The sequence below is a fragment of the Plectropomus leopardus genome, chromosome 18, assembly GCF_026936395.1.
Source record: "Plectropomus leopardus strain MGB_pleo_1.0 chromosome 18, ASM2693639v1, whole genome shotgun sequence".
Lineage (NCBI taxonomy): Eukaryota > Metazoa > Chordata > Actinopteri > Perciformes > Serranidae > Plectropomus > Plectropomus leopardus.
In genome coordinates, this window is record NC_142193.1 from 31,409,100 (window position 1) to 31,429,944 (window position 20,845).

The 20,845-nt window shown below is 39.7% G+C and overlaps 1 protein-coding gene and 1 long non-coding RNA gene across 2 annotated transcripts in view; one reads left to right on the plus strand and one right to left on the minus strand.

Annotated features, from left to right (window-relative positions):
- Positions 1-19,617, minus strand: part of col1a1a (collagen, type I, alpha 1a) — a 30,390-nt gene extending 10,773 nt beyond the window's left edge. The window contains exons 1-29 of the mRNA XM_088069338.1: positions 19,361-19,617; positions 17,168-17,359; positions 16,645-16,667; positions 16,254-16,289; positions 14,827-14,919; positions 11,706-11,774; positions 11,538-11,582; positions 9,824-9,877; positions 9,679-9,732; positions 9,538-9,591; positions 9,399-9,452; positions 9,260-9,313; positions 8,147-8,191; positions 8,002-8,055; positions 7,826-7,870; positions 7,640-7,693; positions 5,965-6,063; positions 5,812-5,856; positions 5,578-5,676; positions 4,824-4,877; positions 4,589-4,696; positions 3,046-3,099; positions 2,855-2,953; positions 2,715-2,768; positions 1,791-1,889; positions 1,639-1,692; positions 1,496-1,549; positions 458-565; positions 321-365 (exon numbers count right to left, since the gene is read on the minus strand). Of these exons, the coding sequence (XP_087925464.1) occupies positions 321-365; positions 458-565; positions 1,496-1,549; positions 1,639-1,692; positions 1,791-1,889; positions 2,715-2,768; positions 2,855-2,953; positions 3,046-3,099; positions 4,589-4,696; positions 4,824-4,877; positions 5,578-5,676; positions 5,812-5,856; positions 5,965-6,063; positions 7,640-7,693; positions 7,826-7,870; positions 8,002-8,055; positions 8,147-8,191; positions 9,260-9,313; positions 9,399-9,452; positions 9,538-9,591; positions 9,679-9,732; positions 9,824-9,877; positions 11,538-11,582; positions 11,706-11,774; positions 14,827-14,919; positions 16,254-16,289; positions 16,645-16,667; positions 17,168-17,359; positions 19,361-19,442 (1,980 nt within the window). The 5' untranslated portion in view covers positions 19,443-19,617. The remainder of the gene's footprint in view (positions 1-320; positions 366-457; positions 566-1,495; positions 1,550-1,638; positions 1,693-1,790; positions 1,890-2,714; positions 2,769-2,854; positions 2,954-3,045; positions 3,100-4,588; positions 4,697-4,823; positions 4,878-5,577; positions 5,677-5,811; positions 5,857-5,964; positions 6,064-7,639; positions 7,694-7,825; positions 7,871-8,001; positions 8,056-8,146; positions 8,192-9,259; positions 9,314-9,398; positions 9,453-9,537; positions 9,592-9,678; positions 9,733-9,823; positions 9,878-11,537; positions 11,583-11,705; positions 11,775-14,826; positions 14,920-16,253; positions 16,290-16,644; positions 16,668-17,167; positions 17,360-19,360) is intronic.
- Positions 17,276-20,558, plus strand: LOC148186548 (uncharacterized). The gene is made up of 2 exons (XR_015774857.1): positions 17,276-17,383; positions 19,272-20,558. It is a non-coding gene; the product is annotated as an uncharacterized LOC148186548 (long non-coding RNA).
- The last annotated feature ends 287 nt before the right edge of the window (positions 20,559-20,845 follow it).

Genomic DNA, 20,845 nt, shown 5'->3' on the forward strand with positions numbered 1-20,845 from the left:
TTAGTTTTTTGGTTTCTAAATTTAAAAAAAAATGCACAAAACTTCAAAACATCCACCTGACATAAAACATAAGAAAATATAAATAACTCAATTTTGACAAAAATGTAAGAAAGAACCTAACCTATATAGCTATTTTATTTATTTTTTAAATAAAAATCAACCTGTATTATTTGCCCTCAATGTCGATTTTCTTTACAATACCGTTTTTTAAATGTGCTGTAATAAATGTAGATATTGGTAAAACTTAACTTTTTATAAACTAGTTGACATGAGCGCGTGCTGCTGAGTAATTGTGAATACGATGATGATGAGGGACTTACTCTGGCTCCAGCAGGTCCTGTGGCTCCAGCCTCTCCGGGCACACCCTAAAAACACGGAGAAATTATGAATCTGTGAATTTATCTGACACTATGAACTGGACACAAAATCAAAGTCAGTCTTGTCAGTCAGTCAGTACCTGCTCTCCGGGCTTGCCAGTCTCACCAATGGCACCCTGGGGTCCTGGAAGACCCTGGAATCCAGGAGGTCCGGCGGGTCCCTGCTCTCCCCTCTCACCAGCGGGACCCTGAGGGGGGGCGAGAGAAGGACCGTTAGAGCCGATGACGTGATCAGACGTGAGGCGATCACAGCAGACAGCGTCGGAAACAAAGCGACGCTGTTCGCTCAGGTGCGCTTCGGGAGCCTTTGGTACAAAACTTTTTGCACGAATGGATGACGGACGAACATTTTCATACAGAAAGCATTTTGTTTATGGTCTTTAATTAAAGGGACGCTCCGCCGATTTTCAGCCAGCTTTATACTGATTGAAATCTTTATTTCAAACATTTTTTTATCCCAAGACAGTAAACATGCAAACCAACAAAAGAATAGTGCATAAAAAAACCTAACGTTTGAAAAGGAAGAAGTGTAAACTTATCTGATCCCGCCCCCTCTCCGTTATTCAGTTCAATTCACGGAGGCTTTATTGGCATGACCATTTTGAAACAATACTGCCAAAGCACATTTTAACAGCTGTTTTTCACAGGGAACCGTGTGGAACAAGAACTATGTCCAAAACATAACAATGTAGGAAAAAAATATTACTGTTAAAATGATTTACTATTTTTTGTTTAAATTACATTATTATATTCATTTTATTTTTTATTATATTACTTTTATTTTTATTTACTAAAATTATTATTCATTAACTAATAAATCTGCATATGCTTCTTTTCTTAGACATAACTCCTTGAAAATAGAATTGAATTTGTAAACAATTTATCATAAACACTATAAATTACATATTGAGTTTTCGTCTTTACCTCCGCATTTTCGTATTGCCCGCCACCGCGGACACAAAGAGTATAGAAGTGGATCAAGAGACAGACCCGCCTCTCTCTCTCAAACTCAGACCGAAATCTGATCAAACGATACATTTTGGCAGCGCTAGTTATCGGATATAAACCATATAAAACGCGCGCGTGTGTGTGTGAGTGAGTGTGTGTTTTTTACTTACGGCAGGTCCAACGGGGCCCTGAGCGCCAACATCGCCGTCCTTTCCGGGGGCACCCTGGGTAGAAAGAAGGCAGACTTTCAGACACGCGGGTCCAAACTTTTAAACAGCAGAGCACAAAGAGAAGCAGAGAGTAAGAAACTCACGGTGGGGCCGGTGGGTCCCATCACTCCTCTCTCGCCAGACTTTCCAGCCTCACCCTAAAAAACAGGAGCAGAAAAACACATTTAGCAGCCGACTTGTCAGTAATTCCAGATAAATCCATGATTCTGAGCTGCAGTCGGGACGCGTTACTCACAGCGGCTCCCTTGGGTCCGGGGAATCCCATGACTCCGGGCTGGCCTCTGGCTCCAACAGAGCCAGGAGGTCCGGGGCGACCATCTTGTCCAGCGGCACCCTGGTGATGAGAATTCATTTTTTAGGGCCCGCTTTAATATCACACCCATTCGCATCGCTCTGTGCACACAACGCATTTTTCACAATCAAGGTTTATATCAAATTTATTTTAATTTTCTGAAATTTAACTCTTTAAATGTCAGGTTTTTGTCATGACGCCACTATGTTTTAGATGAAAAAAAAAATATGTTCAATATTTTATATGCTATGTACATTTTTTTAAAATGAGGGGAAAAAAAGAAAAATGAATTAATTTCAGTATACTATATGCAAACTACATTTTTTTTTGCTGCTGACAGACAGGATATGTCAGTGTGTGAGTGTAGCTGCTGACAGTCTGGGATCTGTCAGTGATCAGCAGCTACATTGACTGTGACAGGTCACCTAGTGGAAATAGCATGTATTTCCTCCATATGCCAAATATGGTCAAAATGACCTCATCAGGTGGAAAATAGTCAAAATGACAAATTCAGAGTCAAAAGCCCAGAATGACACCCAGAAATAATACAAGTCCTGTTTTTCTGCTCTGATGGCTGTGGGATCAAAAATGTCAGTTTGAATGGGTTTCAATGGAGCATTTTTGGACCTGAACAGTCTGAATGTAACTATTTAGTTTCCACAGTGTATTTTAGACTTATTGTAGGAGCTGAGCTGCAAATTCACTGATTACACTCAGATACACAATCTGGACTACATTTAGGACACATGCATCAACACACACACAGTTATCAAAAAAATGAAGAATGAAAAGTGCACCAAACAGTCTCGAAGGGTTAAATACACAAAATAATAAAGCTGAAATGTTTTAGTCTGAACGTGAACTTACAGTAGGTCCAGTCTTGCCATCAGGTCCAGGGCTGCCGGGGCTGCCAGTCATACCCTGCAGGGAGGGGTCAGAGGTCAGAGGTCAGAGGAGGGTCTGTGGCAGTGAGACTTGATAACGGACAGTTTTTTGGGGAGTCTCACCTTAGCTCCGGGCAGACCGGGCTCTCCAGTGCGGCCAGACTCACCAGTGGAACCTTTAGGTCCAACAGCACCGGGGGCACCGCGCTCACCAGTGGCGCCCTATGACGGGACAAAAATGGTCGAAAGACAAATATTAGTTCAGTCCAAAGTAAAAAGAAGAATTTAATCTTGTTTTAGTTCTTTTTACTCACTTTGGGTCCAGCAGGGCCGTCAGCACCAGGGAAACCACGACCGCCAGGAGCGCCCTGCACACAAAACAAGCACGTCTCGCTTTAGCTCCAACACGCTTACATGCAGACCAGGACGGACTGCAACATGATCCTAACGTGTCAAACCACGTCCACACTGGGACGTCCACACTGAGACGTCCGCTCAGGAGGTCCACTCTGCCTCACTGAAATGGGACTGGATTGGACCCAATCTTAAGAAGTGGGACCAAAAAAAGCCTAAAAATTACAACTTATCAACACGCTTATTCTGTTTCTGGATTTAAAAAGTATTTTTAAGGATTTACATATGTGAAATTTTATGATCTACTTTCATTTTTTTAAAACTACTAAACTCGCCCTGTGTGAAAAAAACACCAGAGTTACTTACAACAATTAAGAAAAGTGTTAAAATGTTCAAAATCAAAAACTGTCAAAAAACTCCTGATTCTCTTAATTCCAAAAAGGTGTGAATGCTGCTCAGTTACTGGAGAGCTTTTTATTTTACGATAAATTCATTAAATATTATTTCTGTGTGAACAGGTCAGCTCTGTCACTAAATCAAAACAAATTAAAAATGATGGGTTAAAAATGAGTATTTTTAAGCATTACTCTCATTAGCTACTACTGCACTGAAATTAATAAAAACATAACCTTATATATGTAAAATAGATAATTATCTTAATAATAAATATATATAACTTTTGTCAGATATAACCTCTGACCTCCATCATGTGTGCTATTCGATAAAAAAATTAAATCGCTGAGAAATCGGCCCATTAGAGGGTAAATAGTCAATACTTTGATCTTTTAAAGTATATTTTTTCAACCATATTGAAAAATAAAAAAACAAAAAATACCAAAATTTACCAAAGTTACTGTCTTACTGTAACTTCAGGTTTTCTTCCTATAGTCACAGAATAATCCAAATTTAGTAAAACTGTCAAAAATACTTTTTTCTCTGTGCATTTTGCACAAAACACCAGATAATTTATCAAAAATAATGTTTCCAAATATGTCGAATATTTTAAAGATTTATTTTCCTGCATTTACAGTCGTAATTTCTGACCAGCAGGAGGCAGCAGAGAGTTTGTTTACATGGTCTGACAGGTCAAAGGGCATCTGCATTATTTATGTCCCGCTTATGTCCTGTTGGTAACATTTCGACTTTTTTCCTCCTTATAGTTTTGATTCTTGGCGGTAAAATGTTTCTTTAAATTCTTGTCATTTGTATTTTATGGGAATATTTCGACCTTTTTCCTCATCAGTGTTTTAATTCTTGCTGGTAATGTTTTTGTTTCTTTTTATATAAAATCTGACCACGTTACAATTTTGCGGAGATTAAAATAAATTAAATTCTATATAAAGACATCGATCTGTTTCTCTTTGAGGTAAGAAAGCACCACCAGAGGGCGACTCGGTCACTTCCATCACGATCACATTTAGAAATAAAGACTCGAGTCTTCACTATGACAAAGTGAAAATAAGATATAATATAATAATATCATAAATAATATGAGATGCATACTCGCTCTCCAGGAGCTCCACGAACTCCTGCAGCACCAGGCTCTCCTCTGGCTCCTCTCTTGCCCTCCTCACCAGAAGGTCCAGGGGGTCCCTGAACTCCTGGAGCACCCTGAAACACACACACACACACACACACACACACACACACACACACGGTGTAAGTGATGGGACATGTCTTCATAAATGTGCGTCCACAGCGCTGCGCTCCATGTGGATAGATTTTAACTTCAACTTACAGCCTCTCCCTTGGCACCGGCCTCTCCCTTGGATCCTGGGGCACCAACCTCACCCTGAGGGAAACAAATAAGCAAACGTAAACAAACTACAAACATCGAAAGCCAAAAAACAAAACAAACAAACAAACATTTTTTTATCGATCCCTGCGGGGAAACTGCGATTCATTGCCATCGATCTGATGTAAGCATAGAGAATTCTAGATGTAGAAATAACAAGTATGGAAAAAGAAATGAGTAAAAAAAATAAAACTAAAAATATGTTTAAAAAAACTGAGAGAAACTGTGCATTAATGAAAATATAAAATTAAATTAAATGGGGAAAAATATGTTCATATGTTAAAATATAAAATAAAAATTAGAAACAATTGTGCTTTTCCAAAAAAAAGTGCATTTGTTAAAAAAAGAAAAGAAAAAACTAAAAATATGTGCATTAGTAAAAATATTTTAGGAAATATAGAGAAAAAAAAGTGCATTAGTAAATAAAAAATAAAATTTTAAAAAATATGTGCATTAGTAAATAAAAAATAACAAATTGAAAATATCTGTGTTAGTAAAAAGAATATATATATAAAAAGAAAATATGCATACTTTAGCAAAAATATCACCCAAAAATGTGCAGTACAATGTTTTGTGCTGATTCAGTAGTTTCACTTTACAATATGTAGACTCATTTTTAATGATGTCCATCACAGAATACAGATGTCAGAATATAGATATTTATATTTAGACAGTTCTGACAGAGCTTCATACTCACAGTGTTACCCTTGGGTCCGGGGGCACCAGCAGCACCCTGGGGTCCGGGGGGTCCACGGGGTCCGGGGAAACCGGGAGCTCCGGCAGCTCCAGCAGCGCCCTGCAGGGGGCAGCACACACCGACAACATGATGGGTCACTGAGACACAGGCTGCTTTTTCACTGCAAACTTTTGAGCCAGAGCAGGATTCAAACCCTCAACTCTGACGTGCACGTGGAGTGAAAGTGTTACTCACAGGGACTCCCTTGGGTCCAGCGGCTCCATCAGCTCCGGGGTTTCCCTGAGAGGAGAGGAGGAGATTTTCGTATGAAGGAGGATGTTGCTGCTGTGACGTCATCGTGAAGCTGATTTCACTGAAGAGTCACTGAAGGTTATCGTTTGTACTCACAGAAGGTCCAGCGGGGCCAGCAGGTCCGGGGTTACCGGGCTCACCACGGGCTCCAGAGGGGCCCTCGGATCCACGACCACCCTGAGGTCCAGCGTCTCCCTGTGGAGAGCAAACAAAGAGTCAAATAATCGTGGATCACTAACATGAAAACAAAAATAAACCAAAACAGAGCAAAACATGAAGCGAAATCTGCAGAAAGGACTGATTAACCCCTTGAAACCTGGAGCGACTTCACTTTAACTTTACTCGTGCTGCTTTCTGATGCTTCTCACAAGTATTTAAACCTTTGGACTCTGAGAAAAGTGCTGCCAGGTTTCTCAAAAACATGCACACAAATTGCAAGAAATAAGTGGATTTAGATTAAATTATTTTTAAAAAGCTAGGGACAAATGTTTTGTATATATTTTCTTTTTCATCTTTTTCTCAAACATCTCAGGTGATTTCTTACACTTTTTGCTATTTTCTTGGAATTGTTTTGGTCATTTCTTCTTTCATAGTTTCTTTCCATATTTACGAAAGAAATCAAGCCAATTTTCTCAGATTTTAAAGGGTTAAAAAGCAAGTTTGGTGTCATTTAAAACAATCAGCTGTTTTTCAGCAGCCAACCATGAACCAAAACTGTGTGCCAGTTCCACCCCAGATAATAATAATGATAATAATAATAATAAAATACACTATTTCTTCATATAATCTTCATATAAAGCTTTTGCATTTGATATGCAAGAAATTAAACCTAACGAACACAATAAATGTTTTATTTTGAAGGAGCACTTGTGCAGTGTGCATCAGCAACAAGAAATAACCAAATTTGATTAAATTATTCTGGTAATTCTGCCGCTTTTTTTAAACACATTACAAACTCTATATCTTGGCATAATGTATCACATTTCAAGTGTCAAAATTTTAGTTTATTATACCTGTCAAATAAAAACAGAAATTCCTGAGCAGCAACAACTCAAGATGTAGGATGCAGAGTGGAGTTTAAAAACATAACTCAGAAGTCATTTTTACTGTCATTTTTTTTTACCTGTCCAGGGACTAAAATCAGCTCGACTTCCCTCTATCATGCATCACATTTCAAGCATCAAAATTTCTGTTTATTCCAGAGAATAAACTAGAAATAAAAACACCTGTGCAGCTTTGGTGACCTTATGACCCCGACCCCACATGACCTCAGTTTACACAACAAGTTACTGTCATTTTTTTGTATTTATGAAGGAAATGGAACAATAATCGTCAATGATTTCCTCCTCAACAAACAAAAATGTAGTCAAAACGATAAATGTGCAACACTATCTTCAACACATTTCGGAAAGAAAGATGGTTGGATTTCTTTCAAAAGAAAAAAGAAATAACCCAATAGACTGTGAGAATTTAGTGAAAAAAGTACAAAACAAGGAAAAAAACTACTTGCAAATAATAATAATTTTAAAAATAATTATTTTAAATATATTATGTAATTTTAAACATAGTTCTCTGGTATTTTAGTAGCTTTTGTATAAATCATTTTCTAAATTTCTCACCAAGTTACTCTTCGCTTTTTTTCTCAGAGTTGAAAGTACTGAACACCAGTGAAAGGCGTCTGAATGTAGCTCAAGAAAAGTGATGCTGATCCGGGTTTTAAGGATTAAAAACGGTTCTGGTAGATCATTGTTGCGGATGGTGTTGGACGTACCTTGGCTCCAGGGCCACCGGGGAATCCAGGAGGTCCAGCGGGGCCAGTGGGGCCCTGAGAGGAAACAAAGAGAGATTCAGACAAACAATCAGGGGCCACCACACATGAGGCATCCTTTGATTTGACTGATTTTATACCAGAAAAAAAGTGTTGTGGAGAATTATTATTAAAACTTTAGAAACTTACGGGAGGTCCAGCAGCACCAGCAGCACCATCGTTACCACGAGCTCCCTGCAGCACAGACACAAACACGATTGGTTGATCGGTTCATTGATTAACTGATTGATTAATTGCAGTATTTCATTTTATTGTGTGTGTGTGTGTGTGTGTGTGTGTGTGTGTGTGTGTGTGTGTGGACTCACAGCAGCTCCAGCAGCACCAGCGCGGCCTCTCTCACCGGGCAGACCACGAGGTCCCTGACACAAAGAGAATCACCGAGTCAGTCGGCGTTAAATTGGCGGGAAGATGGCGGCTGTGTGGCAGAGACGGGGTGCTTGTTTTACTCACCATGGCGCCGGGGGTTCCGTTCTCACCGGGGGCTCCAGCCTCTCCCTAAAAAATCACAGGCAGGTGAGCTGATGACGCATAAACTGCAGCGTCATTTGTTCATAATATTGAGCCGATAAAGCTGCTGCTGTCTGATTCACCACTGACGCTAAAACTGACACAGAAAGTCAGTTTACTCGTCATTTTGGGCTTGAAAACTACAGTTATTGTATAAGAGAAAGTCTGCATTATGACTTAAGTTACGTATCAGCAATTATTCCATTTTCTATTTATTATATTCAACTATGCAGCACGGACCTAAAGGTACAATCATTCTTGTTACACTAGCTGTGCAGAAATTGGTGCAATATTATTATTGTGACTTATTCTCACCAACGCTGCTCTTGAATGTATCTAACGTATGATGCACATATTTTATATGTACATTTCTTATTATCATTTTTTCTAATGTTTATGTTGTGTTGTATATTCTAACATAATGCATAATTCTTTGTTTCTAAACCTTTGTTTTGTAATGTGAAGGCACATATTTATGATAGTTTTTATATTTCTCAATGCTCGTTTTCCTTTTTTTTCTTCTTTTGCATGGTTACTAATACACGTATTTGTTCTTGTTTTATATTCTATTTTTTCCTGTTTTTTTCCATATCTTTAGTAATGTACATATGTTTTGCTGTTATACGTGAAATTTCTTGTTGTTCTTGTTGTTACTTCGTACTTGTTTTTTGGACTTCCATAATTCACTGTTTATGAATGACTGTTATGAGTCCCATCTTCCCACTAGGGATCAATAAATTGTCCATGATTCTGATTAACTGGGTTTATGGGTTAAGGGTTAAGTAGTTTGACAAACATGGACATGGACACTACAGTTGCATTATGGGAAATGTAGGACCCCGTTTAAGACTAAAGTCTCTGCTCAAATTTATAAAAAATGTCTTTGTGAGTGCCAAAAATAAAATGACGAGTACTTTTAGTTCTGCTTTTAGCAGATACTACACAGATACACAGATACTACTACTATACATTTTAGTACTTTTACAACGAATGTGGACATTTTTCTGCTCGGAGACAGACTGCAGCAGAGTGAGACAACAGAGAGGGGACAGTCACCTTGGGACCAGCGGGGCCAGCGTCTCCCTTAGCTCCATCCAGACCGCTGAATCCCTGCAGAGAGAGAGACATGAGGTCAGTCACAGTCAGAGGACAATGCTGCAAAGGGGGACTGTCAAACCGGGGGGACGTCACTCACTCTGTGTCCCTTGATGCCGGGCAGACCGGGGGTTCCTGGGAAACCACGAGCTCCCTGAGAAAAAGAAAAATCACATTTTATCATCACGGTTTCATCTTTTTTAAACATCACGAAGAATCACAGCGCCGAGGAGACTCACCTGAGGGCCAGAAGGTCCGCGCTCACCGCCGCGACCGGGTTTGCCAGACTCACCCTGACAGAGACAAAGAGAGACAACGGGATGAAGATTACGCTAATCTGAGATGTCGATGGTGAATGTGAGCAGATCCAGTCCACTTACATCCTCTCCGTTCTTTCCAGGGGGGCCGGCGGGGCCACGGGGACCCATGGCACCCTGCGGAGGAGGAGACACGCTCAAGGTGAGAACGACCAAAGACTAACAGGGTGCAAACTGAGGTGTGTTTCTGTTTCTGCGTCATACTCACAGCAGGTCCGGCCTCTCCAGGCTCACCAGGGGGGCCAGTGAATCCCTGAGGTCCCTGCAGGTGGAAACACACAGAAAAAACATCACGCACACCACCGAAAAATACAGTTTCACCCTCACACGTGCACACTTCGACAAGTATCAGTCGTTTGAAATGCAGAGTATCTCTCTCATGTCTGTATATATTTTCTGTGTATTTGGATTCCTGTCGTGCTTCAGCTGCATCCACAGATCTCCTCAATCACTCTGGATCAGGAACCTAAACCTAACGCACCATTTACAGTGCAAAGCAAACACAGCAACCACTGTGCAACCAAACCGGGAAAACCTTTTGTGTCTTTCTTCTACACTTATCCCCAAAGTTGTTGTCTGTGAAAAGTATTTAAAAAAAACCCTATTAAAATAGTGTTCAGGCTGCCTTAAATGTTAGACAAGTTGAATCAATAAAAAAAAAAAAAAAAGCCTCCTCAAATTCAGTCAACATAACCTTTTAAGGCAGCTGGGAAACTAATATTTTTCTATATATATTTTTATTTTATTTTATTTTTTTCAGTGTACTTGTGTTTCATGTAAGCATCTTTCAGCATTTTGTATTCTTTTTACATTTTTTTTTCTTTTTGCATTTCATGTGAAATTTGCGCTAAGTCCTACCTATTATTATTTTTAATTATGTATTTATTTTTTTGCAGTTACTATCTCCAAAATAGTGTTTTGTGGAGCTATTAAATTGTGGAAAATCTATCAGGCAAAGAGAAAAGAAAAAAAAATCCTGCTGTCTTCTGCTTTCATTTTTTAAAGGTTTCAGTGAACTCTGCTGAGAGGAAGCACTGAGGATAACGACAGAAAGGTTCAGTCAAACCAACGAAACGCTTAACTAGACTCAACGTCCCGTCAGCGTGTTCAGACACAGCTGACCGCTGTGTTTATTCACCACAAACCGCCACTGAACCAACTACAGCAGCCCACAGGCTGCACCCGCACCGAAAAAAAAGATTTTCACTGGTATTTATCTAATATTTTTGTATGGAAATTTTGCCTGTAAATAAGGTCCCAAAAAGTATCAACGTTGAGCTACAAATGTCCTCAAATCCTCGAGACGCACCTGCAACCACCTGAGCTGCAGGATGGATTTGCCTCTTAGAAAAAGATGAGCGATGACAGCAAACATCGAAAGGTTGAGACATGCAGTTCTTTTTTTAAGTTTATATCTATTTTTTATTCTGTTGTAGAGAATGACACAAGAGTGGATTTGCTCTCCTGTTTCATCCCATTTTCACAAAATAATTCCCGTCTGATCCCGCTATTCCCGAAAAAATAGCGTCACTGCACTTTTATATCTAAAACAGACTTTTTGTTATTATTATGATATTATTTTCCAATCCCGAGGGAATACCGTGACCCACAGGATTCCCAACAAAAATCCTACGTCTACCAACGTCTTTCCGTTGACGTCTTGTGGAGCGGATCGCGTCTGTCTGAACACACAGTTTGTGCACGTGTGCAGCCTTTTCTAAATCCCTTTAAACAAACTTTTTTTTTGCTAAAATAATAATCAGATTATGACACATCATGATTTTCATTTGGAAATAAAGTGAAGGAGCAGTGAAGGAGAGGACGGCTTCACGCCAGCTGGGCACCAAGGGGAGGACAGTGATGTCATGATGATGTCACTGTCCTCCTAAACATGTAGAAGAAGAAGTCAGCGGAGTACTCACACTAGCACCAGGAGATCCAGGAGGTCCGCGGGGTCCCATTGGGCCCTGTGATCACACAGAGGCGAGGTCAGGGGTCAGAGGTCAGATGAAATGACAGTGAAATGACTCTGTGTGTGTGTGTGTGTGTGTGTGTGTGTGTGTGTGTGTGTGTGTGTGTGTGTGACCTACCATAGGTCCAGGCACAGGCATGGCAGGTGATTTTTCATCATAGCCACCAGACATCTGAGGGGAGAAGTTCTGGAAAAAAGCAAACAGAGATATAAATATTGATTCATAATAATAATAATAATAATAATAATAATAATAATACATTACAAAGTGCTTTACAGATAGAATCACAATAAAACACACACAGGAAAAAATTTAAAAAGCAAAATACAACACAAGAAAAATATAAAAATCAATGGTTGAATTTAAAATCCTTTTTTGTATTTTTAGATTTATAATCTGAAAATACAAAAAAGGAAAGACTGATGAGTTTAAAACTCTCCATGACATGACTGAAATGCCCTTTTCACATTATTTATATACCATTTATATGTGAAACAGTTATATTTATTTTCACACAGAAAATAAAATTAAGATTTATGCAGAAGCGACCTCATTAAAAACATAACAGATATATAATGAATATAGGAAAATTTGATAAATTTGGGGGTCAAAACGTGCTCAAATATTAAATGTCTTCATCAAATCCTTTAAATTTAGATAAATACAAATTACATGCAAAACATATGTAGATATAAAATCTAGCCCAAAACATCTTTGTGTATATTCTGATTAAACCTGAAAATTCAGATTAATGTAAAACATGATAACATGGACACAAACAGCCCGTTTATGAGGTTTATCCCGGTTATGATCGTATTCAGGATGTGACGTTCACACGCAAAGAGAGAGAGAGAGATCAAATTATTGATATTCCCAGAATATTTCCAGGTTTCTTTCAGAGCTCCAGAGAGAATATTCCGGTTTTCCATAAAGAGAATTTGTTGTTTTCATGCTCAAAATCATAAACGGGATACCCGTAAAAAATCACAAATGAGTTGTTAATGTCGATGTAAACGCACTCTGAGTCAGAGCAGATATGTTTCCTAATTTCTCTACCATAGCATTTCATTTCTGTGCAAACAAGCAGAATGTTTCCCTGTAAACCAGAGTCATCTCACAACCATTGACTTCATCCATCGTATTATTGCTTATGTTGGATTTGAGCTCAAGGAAAATTATGTGGATGCGGCTGCCGGAGAATATGCAAATCGAAGTGAAGTAAATCTGGGCAAACTTGGCTTTAGACTCAGCATGCTAATTTAGGATGGAAATCAATGGCAGACTGAATCATTGCATGCTCAATAAGATTCCAAAAGTGACCAGTGTGTAGAGGCAGTGGTAAATGCTGTACAAGGATGCTAAACTTGATTGAGATAGTATGACATATTAGCTTAGCCTGGTGAATTAATTAGCATGTGAGTCAATGATAAATTCTACAAAAAAAATGCAAAATTAGGAGAGAGGTCTATGGCAAAATGAATCATAGCATGCTGAAATAGTGACTACATTAGCTGTGTGTGAAAGAAGCATGTTAGTAAATGAGAAGTTCTAACATAAGAATGCAAAAATGGCAAAATGCAAAATTTGAATAGAAGTCAATGGCAAACTGAATCACAGATGCTAAATTTGGTTGTGATTCCATTAGCTATATGTGGTAAAGAAGCATGCTATCTTCGCCTAGTGACTAATTATGCAAGCCAATGATAAAGCTTTGTGAGCTAGCATGTTGGTCAATAATAAATGATATTGAATGTAAAATAAGGAAAGAAGTCAATGGAAAAACTGAATCAGCATACTAAATTAGAATGTGATTAGCTAAGAGTGTTAGCTAAATGTCCTTAACAACATTCAGAGTCAGCAGGAATGTTTTACTGAAATAGGATGGAAGTCAATGGTTAACTGAATCATAGCATGCTAAAATAGATTGTGTTAAAAGTAACTGTTGAAAATTAGCAAAACATCTGTGCAATACATTAGCCTCATACTTTGTGCTGAACTATGTGAAACTGCATTGTCCCTACTGAATATAATAACAATAAAATAAAATAGAAATTAGGTAAAAATAAAATGAAATAAAATAAGGAAAAATAAAATGAAATAAAATAAGGTAAAAATAAAATGAAATAAAATAAGGTAAAATTAAAAAAGATAAAATAAAAATAAGATAAAATAAAATATGGTTAAAATTAAATAAAATAAAACAAGATGAAATAAAATAAAAAAATAAAATAAAAATGAGGCAAAATAAAATGAAATAAGATTAAATGAGATAAGATAAAATAAAAATAAGAAAAAGAAAATGGGATTAAAAAATACAAAACAAAATAAGACAAAATAAGATACGATAAAATAATATAAGATAAAAGAAAACAAAATAAAATAAAATAAAAATAATTAATAAATTAGTATATAGGCATCAGTGATGAACTTGACACAGTACAACAAACTAATCAACTGATGGACCAGAAAAACATCCAGAACATCTCTACATCTCTGCATCTATTCTGTGACCTTTTGACCTTTTAACCCCAGACTGAGAGCCAAACTCAGAGCCAAAGTCAGAGCCAATCACGTTACATCACATCAATGAAAAGCTCGATTTTAGCTTAGAAAACGTCACCAAAAAGGACATTTGGGAACTTTTCTGCCAGGTGGTGTGACGATGCTATCCAACATTTGGGGCCCCTGTGGGGGATAAATGGTCTGAAAATGGGCCCTACAGGGGATTTTCAATGGGTATAAAAATGGCCCCATTCCAATAGCCAGTATGGGTGGTTAACCCAATGTGGCCCATTTTGAGCCCAATCCCACCAGACTGCCCGAACATAAACCCATGTGGGAACTGGTTTGGGGCCATTATGGAGTAGATAATGGATAATCCCACATGGGGCCCATTTTTCAGCCTGTTAACTGCCCACAGGGGCCCCAAAGGACTTATGGTTACTGGGATTTGAGCGCTGAGGAACTAAGAGGAGCAAAACCAAAGTGGGACTTGTTTTTGGTTGATTTTTTTGTTCTTTGATTTTGATTATCCTTTAACTTTAATTCTGAGCTGCTTTAAATAGTCTGAAAAAGTCTGGAATCTGCTTCGCTTTTAGCTGTAGGGACCCTGAATCGCAGCACCTTTGTCCAATATCTGAGCCACATGCCTGAGACTTTTGTCCCCGGCTCCTCGAGTCTCAGACCTGCTCAGGTTGGACGCATCAAATGCAGAAATAAAAAAAAATCTTAAACTTACTCCACCGAGGCCGGGGGGTCCAGGGGGGCCGGGAGGTCCAGGCAGTCCAGGCTGACCGGGGATACCATCGTTACCGGGGGGACCAGCGGGGCCCTGAACATTGGGGACAAGACAGAGAGACAAAGGGTCAGACTTGAGCGTTAAAATCAGAGTTTCACCTGGTCGTGACACAGCAGTCACATGACTGACTGTGACATCATCAGGTCTGTGACATCATCAGATCTGTGACATCATCAGGTCAGATCCTAGTGTGTGACCTTTAATGTCCTCTTTGTATGTGTGTGTCTGTGTGTGTGTGTGTGTGTGTGTGTGTGTGTGTGTGTGTGTGTGTGTGTGTGTGTGTGTGTGTGTGTGTGTGTCCTCACAGGCTCACACACTCCCTACACATGAACCTGCATGAAGAGCAGCTGACTCCTCTGTGATCATGTGACCAACCAGGGAGCAACCAGAAGTGGTCATGTGACATCAGGATACAGGAAGTGAGTAAAATACTTACAAAAACTGCTTCTGCAGTGAAATATGTCATCATAACAGACTCAAAATAAATTATAAATGATATCATAAAATGTAATCATCATTACTGAAAACTCATAATTAGATTATATATTTTTAAGAAATTATCATAAAGGACACAAAACTCAGCTGTGGGAGAGCTGACCTTTCAAAATAAAGTTTTTTTTTAGTTTTAGATCCAAACCCTGTAGCTGAATTTATTTTAAAAAATACTAAATAATCAAGTCAAAATTAAGATCAGTAAAAGTATCATGATAATAAAATAATAATAATAATAATAAAACCCTCTTTGATTTTCTGAGAATAAATCAGTTTGTTGACAAATAATTTTGTGTGAAAATCTCTCCCTCACAGTTTCTAACTTTCCTTCAACAAAGCAAACTTTGCACCTCCTCAGTCTGCATGTCTCAGCCTGACCTCTGCATGCTTTCATTCATGCATATTTCTTGCCTTAAAATTCACTTGTGGCTTCATAATGATTTCTAGAAACAGGAGACACTGACCTCATTCAGAGGACGAAGTACACATACGGGCTTTTACTTTTGCACGACTATTTTCTGGACCTTTTACCTCATTCTGTGCATTTAATGAAGTTACTTTGCAAGAAAAACATTTAAATGCAAAGTTAAATATTATGTTTATATATAAAAATATTTGGAGCAGCTGTCACACAGTCGTCCATCAGTAATTTAAATGCTCACTTAGCTGTTAAACTTTCATGTCTGTGACGTTTCAGACCGAGCTGAAGCATCCGAATGTAAACACGTGTAAACACATCAGCATAAAGCTGCTTCAGCTCCATCACAAACACTCAGAAATCTGCTCAGAGAGCCAGACAGTAAACGCACCACATGATGACCACAAATCAGGACATTTAATGTGTGAATCAGAGGAGGAAGAGAGTGAGGACATACCCTGTCTCCCTTGGGTCCACGGTCTCCCTTGGGTCCCTATAAGGGAAGAAAACAGAAAAAAACAGCGTCTCAGTGTGTGATTCATATCACTCATATATGAGATTATTAATTATTATTATCATCATTAAAGATGCTTCTGATCTAATTAACTCTCTGATATCACAGAGCAATAAACGAGATCTATAGCAGATTTACACAAAGAATAATCATCCATCTACCATTTGATTATCGTATGTCCTCACCATCAAAAATCAATATTACAATCAAGAGCTACATCAAACCAATTCAGTGTTTTTGTAACTCAGTTTTATTGTTTGTGTGATGATGATGATGATGCATGTTATTAAATGAGCATAAAATGAATAATGATCAATAAATAATCGATATTTACCTCAACCTGAGGCTCCGTGAAGCCTGCGGAGAGACAACACACAATGTTAGATTATTTAAAAAAGGGAAACACACACATGCACAAAGTATCTCAATGTAAAAATAAAAAGCCTTAAATCTGCAAAATGAGTCCTAAAATCCAGAGTTAATCAAAAGAGAGAGGTTTTCTTGCAGCAGCAGGGGAAAGTAAAGCTGATCCTGCAGGGAAAAGTGTGTGTTTGTGAGGATGTTTGGGGGGAAAACGTGTTCAGTCATGTTGGAGCCACATGTGAAAGAGGCCAGTGAAGGTGTGAGAGCGGATCAAGTGTTTAAATGTTCTGGATTACAATTTTTTTGTAAGAATACAAAGGAAAATATATATATATATATATATATATATATATATATATATATATAAACGGGAATAAAATTTTAAAAATGAACGCATGTGACATCAACAATAAAGAATATTGAAAAAAAAAACATATAAAGTCCAGTAAATAGAGACAGAAAAGGCGAGCAGGGGCAGCGGAGGGGGGTGTTACCGTCGTCGGGGCAGATGGGGCAGCACTCGTCGTGGGGGATGACGGGGTTGGGGCAGTCAGTCGTGTCCTCGCAGATGACCTCATCGCACATCACCGTGCCGCTGTCGCACACACAGATCTGGCATGGCTCTGGTTTCCAAACATCCCGGTCCGCAAACACCTGGCCGTCCAAGGTGCAACTTCCGTCCGTGTCTGAGGGGGGCGACACACGCACAGGTGAGACACCTCAACACACAACAGAAATACAAGTGCAAAAAGTCTGGATGGAGATGAAAAAAAGAAAAAGAAAAAAAAACCCCTGACATATAAACAAAAACTACACATAAACTACATAAAAACACTCCACGATAGGCTATTAAACAATAAATCCCTTTTATCATTGTGGTCTTTTTCCATATTTCATTATTTTCTATAGATGAAAAAAGTGTAATTTTAATAAAAATATTAATAATGTGTATTTTTTTTATATAATCTATTGCATTAGTGATTTAAACAGGCCTAAATGTTTGTTCTGTGTAGCACCAATAGCATGTTTTTATAAAAGTTTTAAAGTGTTTTATGATTAGAAAATGCGCAAAAATAATCAATATTTCGTCACAAACTGAGCCCGAGCAGAGAAAATAGTCCTGGCTGTAAAATACAAGCAGCAGAGTGTTGTGAAAGGTTTGGACAGGAAGTGAGAGGCCTCAGAGTGGGACCAGAAAGAGGACAGGCTGAGGTGACAGCGAGGACACAGACATGGATGCAGCTCACATCAGCTTTTACGCCCAAAAGATGCGCATTTTACGCACAGAAGAGACGCTTTTTACGCATGGAGCAAAACGCGTCTCCGACACATTTCATTTCCCTCTAACGACACTGACACGTAATGGCCCCTCTGCTCTAACTCAAAGTCACATTTTCCGACCTGAGTTGCATCACTGCTGCTGCTGTGGACTTTTCGTCCAAACTCAACCCGGACTGGGGCTCCTTTTAGGGGTTCGAAGTGTCCCTGCGTGCCAAAGTGCTGAGCTCAGAGGGAAAAGCGGCGCAGACTGTCGGCTTGGCAGCAGCTGCTGGAAACACGCTCCGCATGTGTTTGTAATTAGAGGAAACAAAAAAAAAAAGAGTGGAAAAAAGAAGGAGGAGGAGGGAGGAGGCGCTGTGGGGGACGTGGCGGCCAGATGTGCCTGCAGGTGCGCAGAGGAGCCTCTGGGTGGCGCTGTGAGACCGCTCACAGGGTCTAACCACATCTGCTTCACATAGACAGCTGAGTCCTTTCCAGAGCAACATCTGGAAAAATGGAATTTCAGCTCCTTTGGTTCTTGTTTCCAGAGCTGGTTTTCTTTGTCTCCTTTGCGAGAGGAAAAAGTTTGAGCTCAGAGGCCTCGCTGACCGCTTTTAAAACCCATCTGAGCTCCTGGAAAGTGTCGCACAGCACAAAGTGGAAGATTGCTCAGGTTGGAGAGGTCAAATGTTTCCGGCAGACAAGACTACGCCTGCTCCCTCCCTGTGTGACTCTCTCTTTGGCTCACCTGGCCAACTCGACACTTGGCTCCAGGCGCTGAATTACTGCCACATCAATCAGGCCTGTGGAAAGCTCCCTATCTGCCCTGCATCAAAGTTTGCTCCTGATGGCATAAAAACAGCACTTTTCCCTCCAGTCTTAACATCCAGAGCTTTGGAGTTTACCACCTTTTTGGCTGAGATCAAACTTTAGGCCAAGTTAAGGGTGTCGAATTGATAAAATCACATGGGAGGACAAATTGGATGTTTTCTAAGAATTAAGGTTTCTGGGAGGTTCAGTTTGGATAAAACATGCATTTTGTGCTCCGTTAGAAAGCCTCGGCCTGGAGGAGAGCCTGGAAAACCTGCAGCAACTTGCTCTGCATGCATGGGAGGGGGAGGTGGAGGAGAGACAAACATAAGGACAGAGAGAGAGAGAGAGAGAGAGGGGGGCCTTCTATGCATTATGTACACCCTGTACTGTCCAAACCACTGCACAAGCTCATCCATCCATCTATCTATCTCTCCATCTATTTCTTTATCTATGGACAAATGAGCAGGAAGCATCAAAGTTCTTATTTCAAACTTTTTCCTTTCTTCTGTTTTTTTTCTGTCTAAGTTCTCAGCAGTCGTCCACCCATGAAGAGCAAATCCATTTTCAAAAAGCAGTAAAAAAAAAAAAAAAGGCTTGAGAAGCTCCAGACTTACTGTCTTCCTCGCCCTGCGCTCTAACCAGGAGCACCGCCGCGCTGAGCAGCAGCGCCAGCCGCAAATCCACAAAGCTGAACATGTCTAGATGCCACTAGACATGTAGACTCTTTGAGGCAAGAGAGGAAAAAAGTTGGGGATGTTTTCTCTTCCTGCTACACTCCACTCATACACGGGTGGTTGGGGCAGGGTCCGCTCGTCTGTTCACAGTCCTCCTGACCCCAGCAGAAAACTCCCTACTGCCTACACTCACTTTCCACCAGGGTTTTTATATGGGAGCCTGAAGAACTGGGAGGTGCTGGGGACCGGACCGAGTGGGGACGCACCCTCATTACCCCGCCGCTGCCGCTCACGTTTAGGGAAGACAAGAATGGACCCCTCCTTCAAAGAAGAAAAAACAGAAGGAGGAAAAAACAGCAGGGCCCTCCTTCCATGATTGTGCAGCAGAAGTTTGGATCAGAGGAGGAAGGGGGGCTGAGGAAACCTGATCCTGAGGAGCATCGGAGGGTCGGAGGAGGATCTGCTCCTCCAGCAGCCACGGCGTTCATCCACATTTTTAATTCTACTTCCTGATTCACTCTGATTTCAGTAGATTTTTAGCTTCAGATTCAGCTTCAGTTCACGAGCTTCTGTTGCAGAAGATGACAGTTTCAGTCCAGTTTTGGTTTTAAGGTTCTTGAACTTTTTTCAGTGAGGTGTTTTTTGTAGATTTGTTTTTGTAGTTTTAGTTTTCCAAAGTGTTTGATGGTTTTAGCTGTCAGACTGCGAACGTGTGCTGAACGTGGCTGAACGTGGCTGAACGTGGCTGCAGGCTCAGTCAGTGTTTGGTTTGGAGTTTTTGTTTCTGTTGTTAATTCAGTTCTTGTCAGAGAGGAGGTTTGACTTCAGGTTCAGAGAGCCTCATTGTTTGCACTGTTATCAGAGCTTTAAATGAATTTTGCATCAGATTTCATCACCTTGTTAAACCTCAGCACCAGAACCAAAATGACATATCTGAGAAGTTGTTTGCAAAGTTCCTGTTTGTCAAATGGACAGTGTTTATGTGAGGAGCATTTGGTCGCTGTTTGTATAGTTTAACAGATGTTTTTATGTATTTATTTCTGGTCTTTTATGGTATTCTGTTGATTGTTGAGAGCTTGTGGATGCAAAACAAAGTTCTGTGAAAAGGGATAATAAAGTATCATCTTTTCGCACTAAATGTTCATGTCACTTTCTTAAACTGCATCAAAAACACGGTGTGTGGTTTTAGAAAAAAATGGGCATCACCAGAGAGGGAGGGTGTGATGAAAAGATGCTGTCCAGTTGCATTATGGGAAATGCAGGGTCCAACTGGATACAACATTTGAGGCAATGTTGTTTCTCAGCATGAAGCCAAAAACGTAACTTTTCGGGTATAAAGTTACGCAGATCTTTGGCATCGTTGAGCCGGCACACGAGAGACTGTCACGGCCGAGCGGCTAACTTCCAGTTTATGGTGAATGGTTC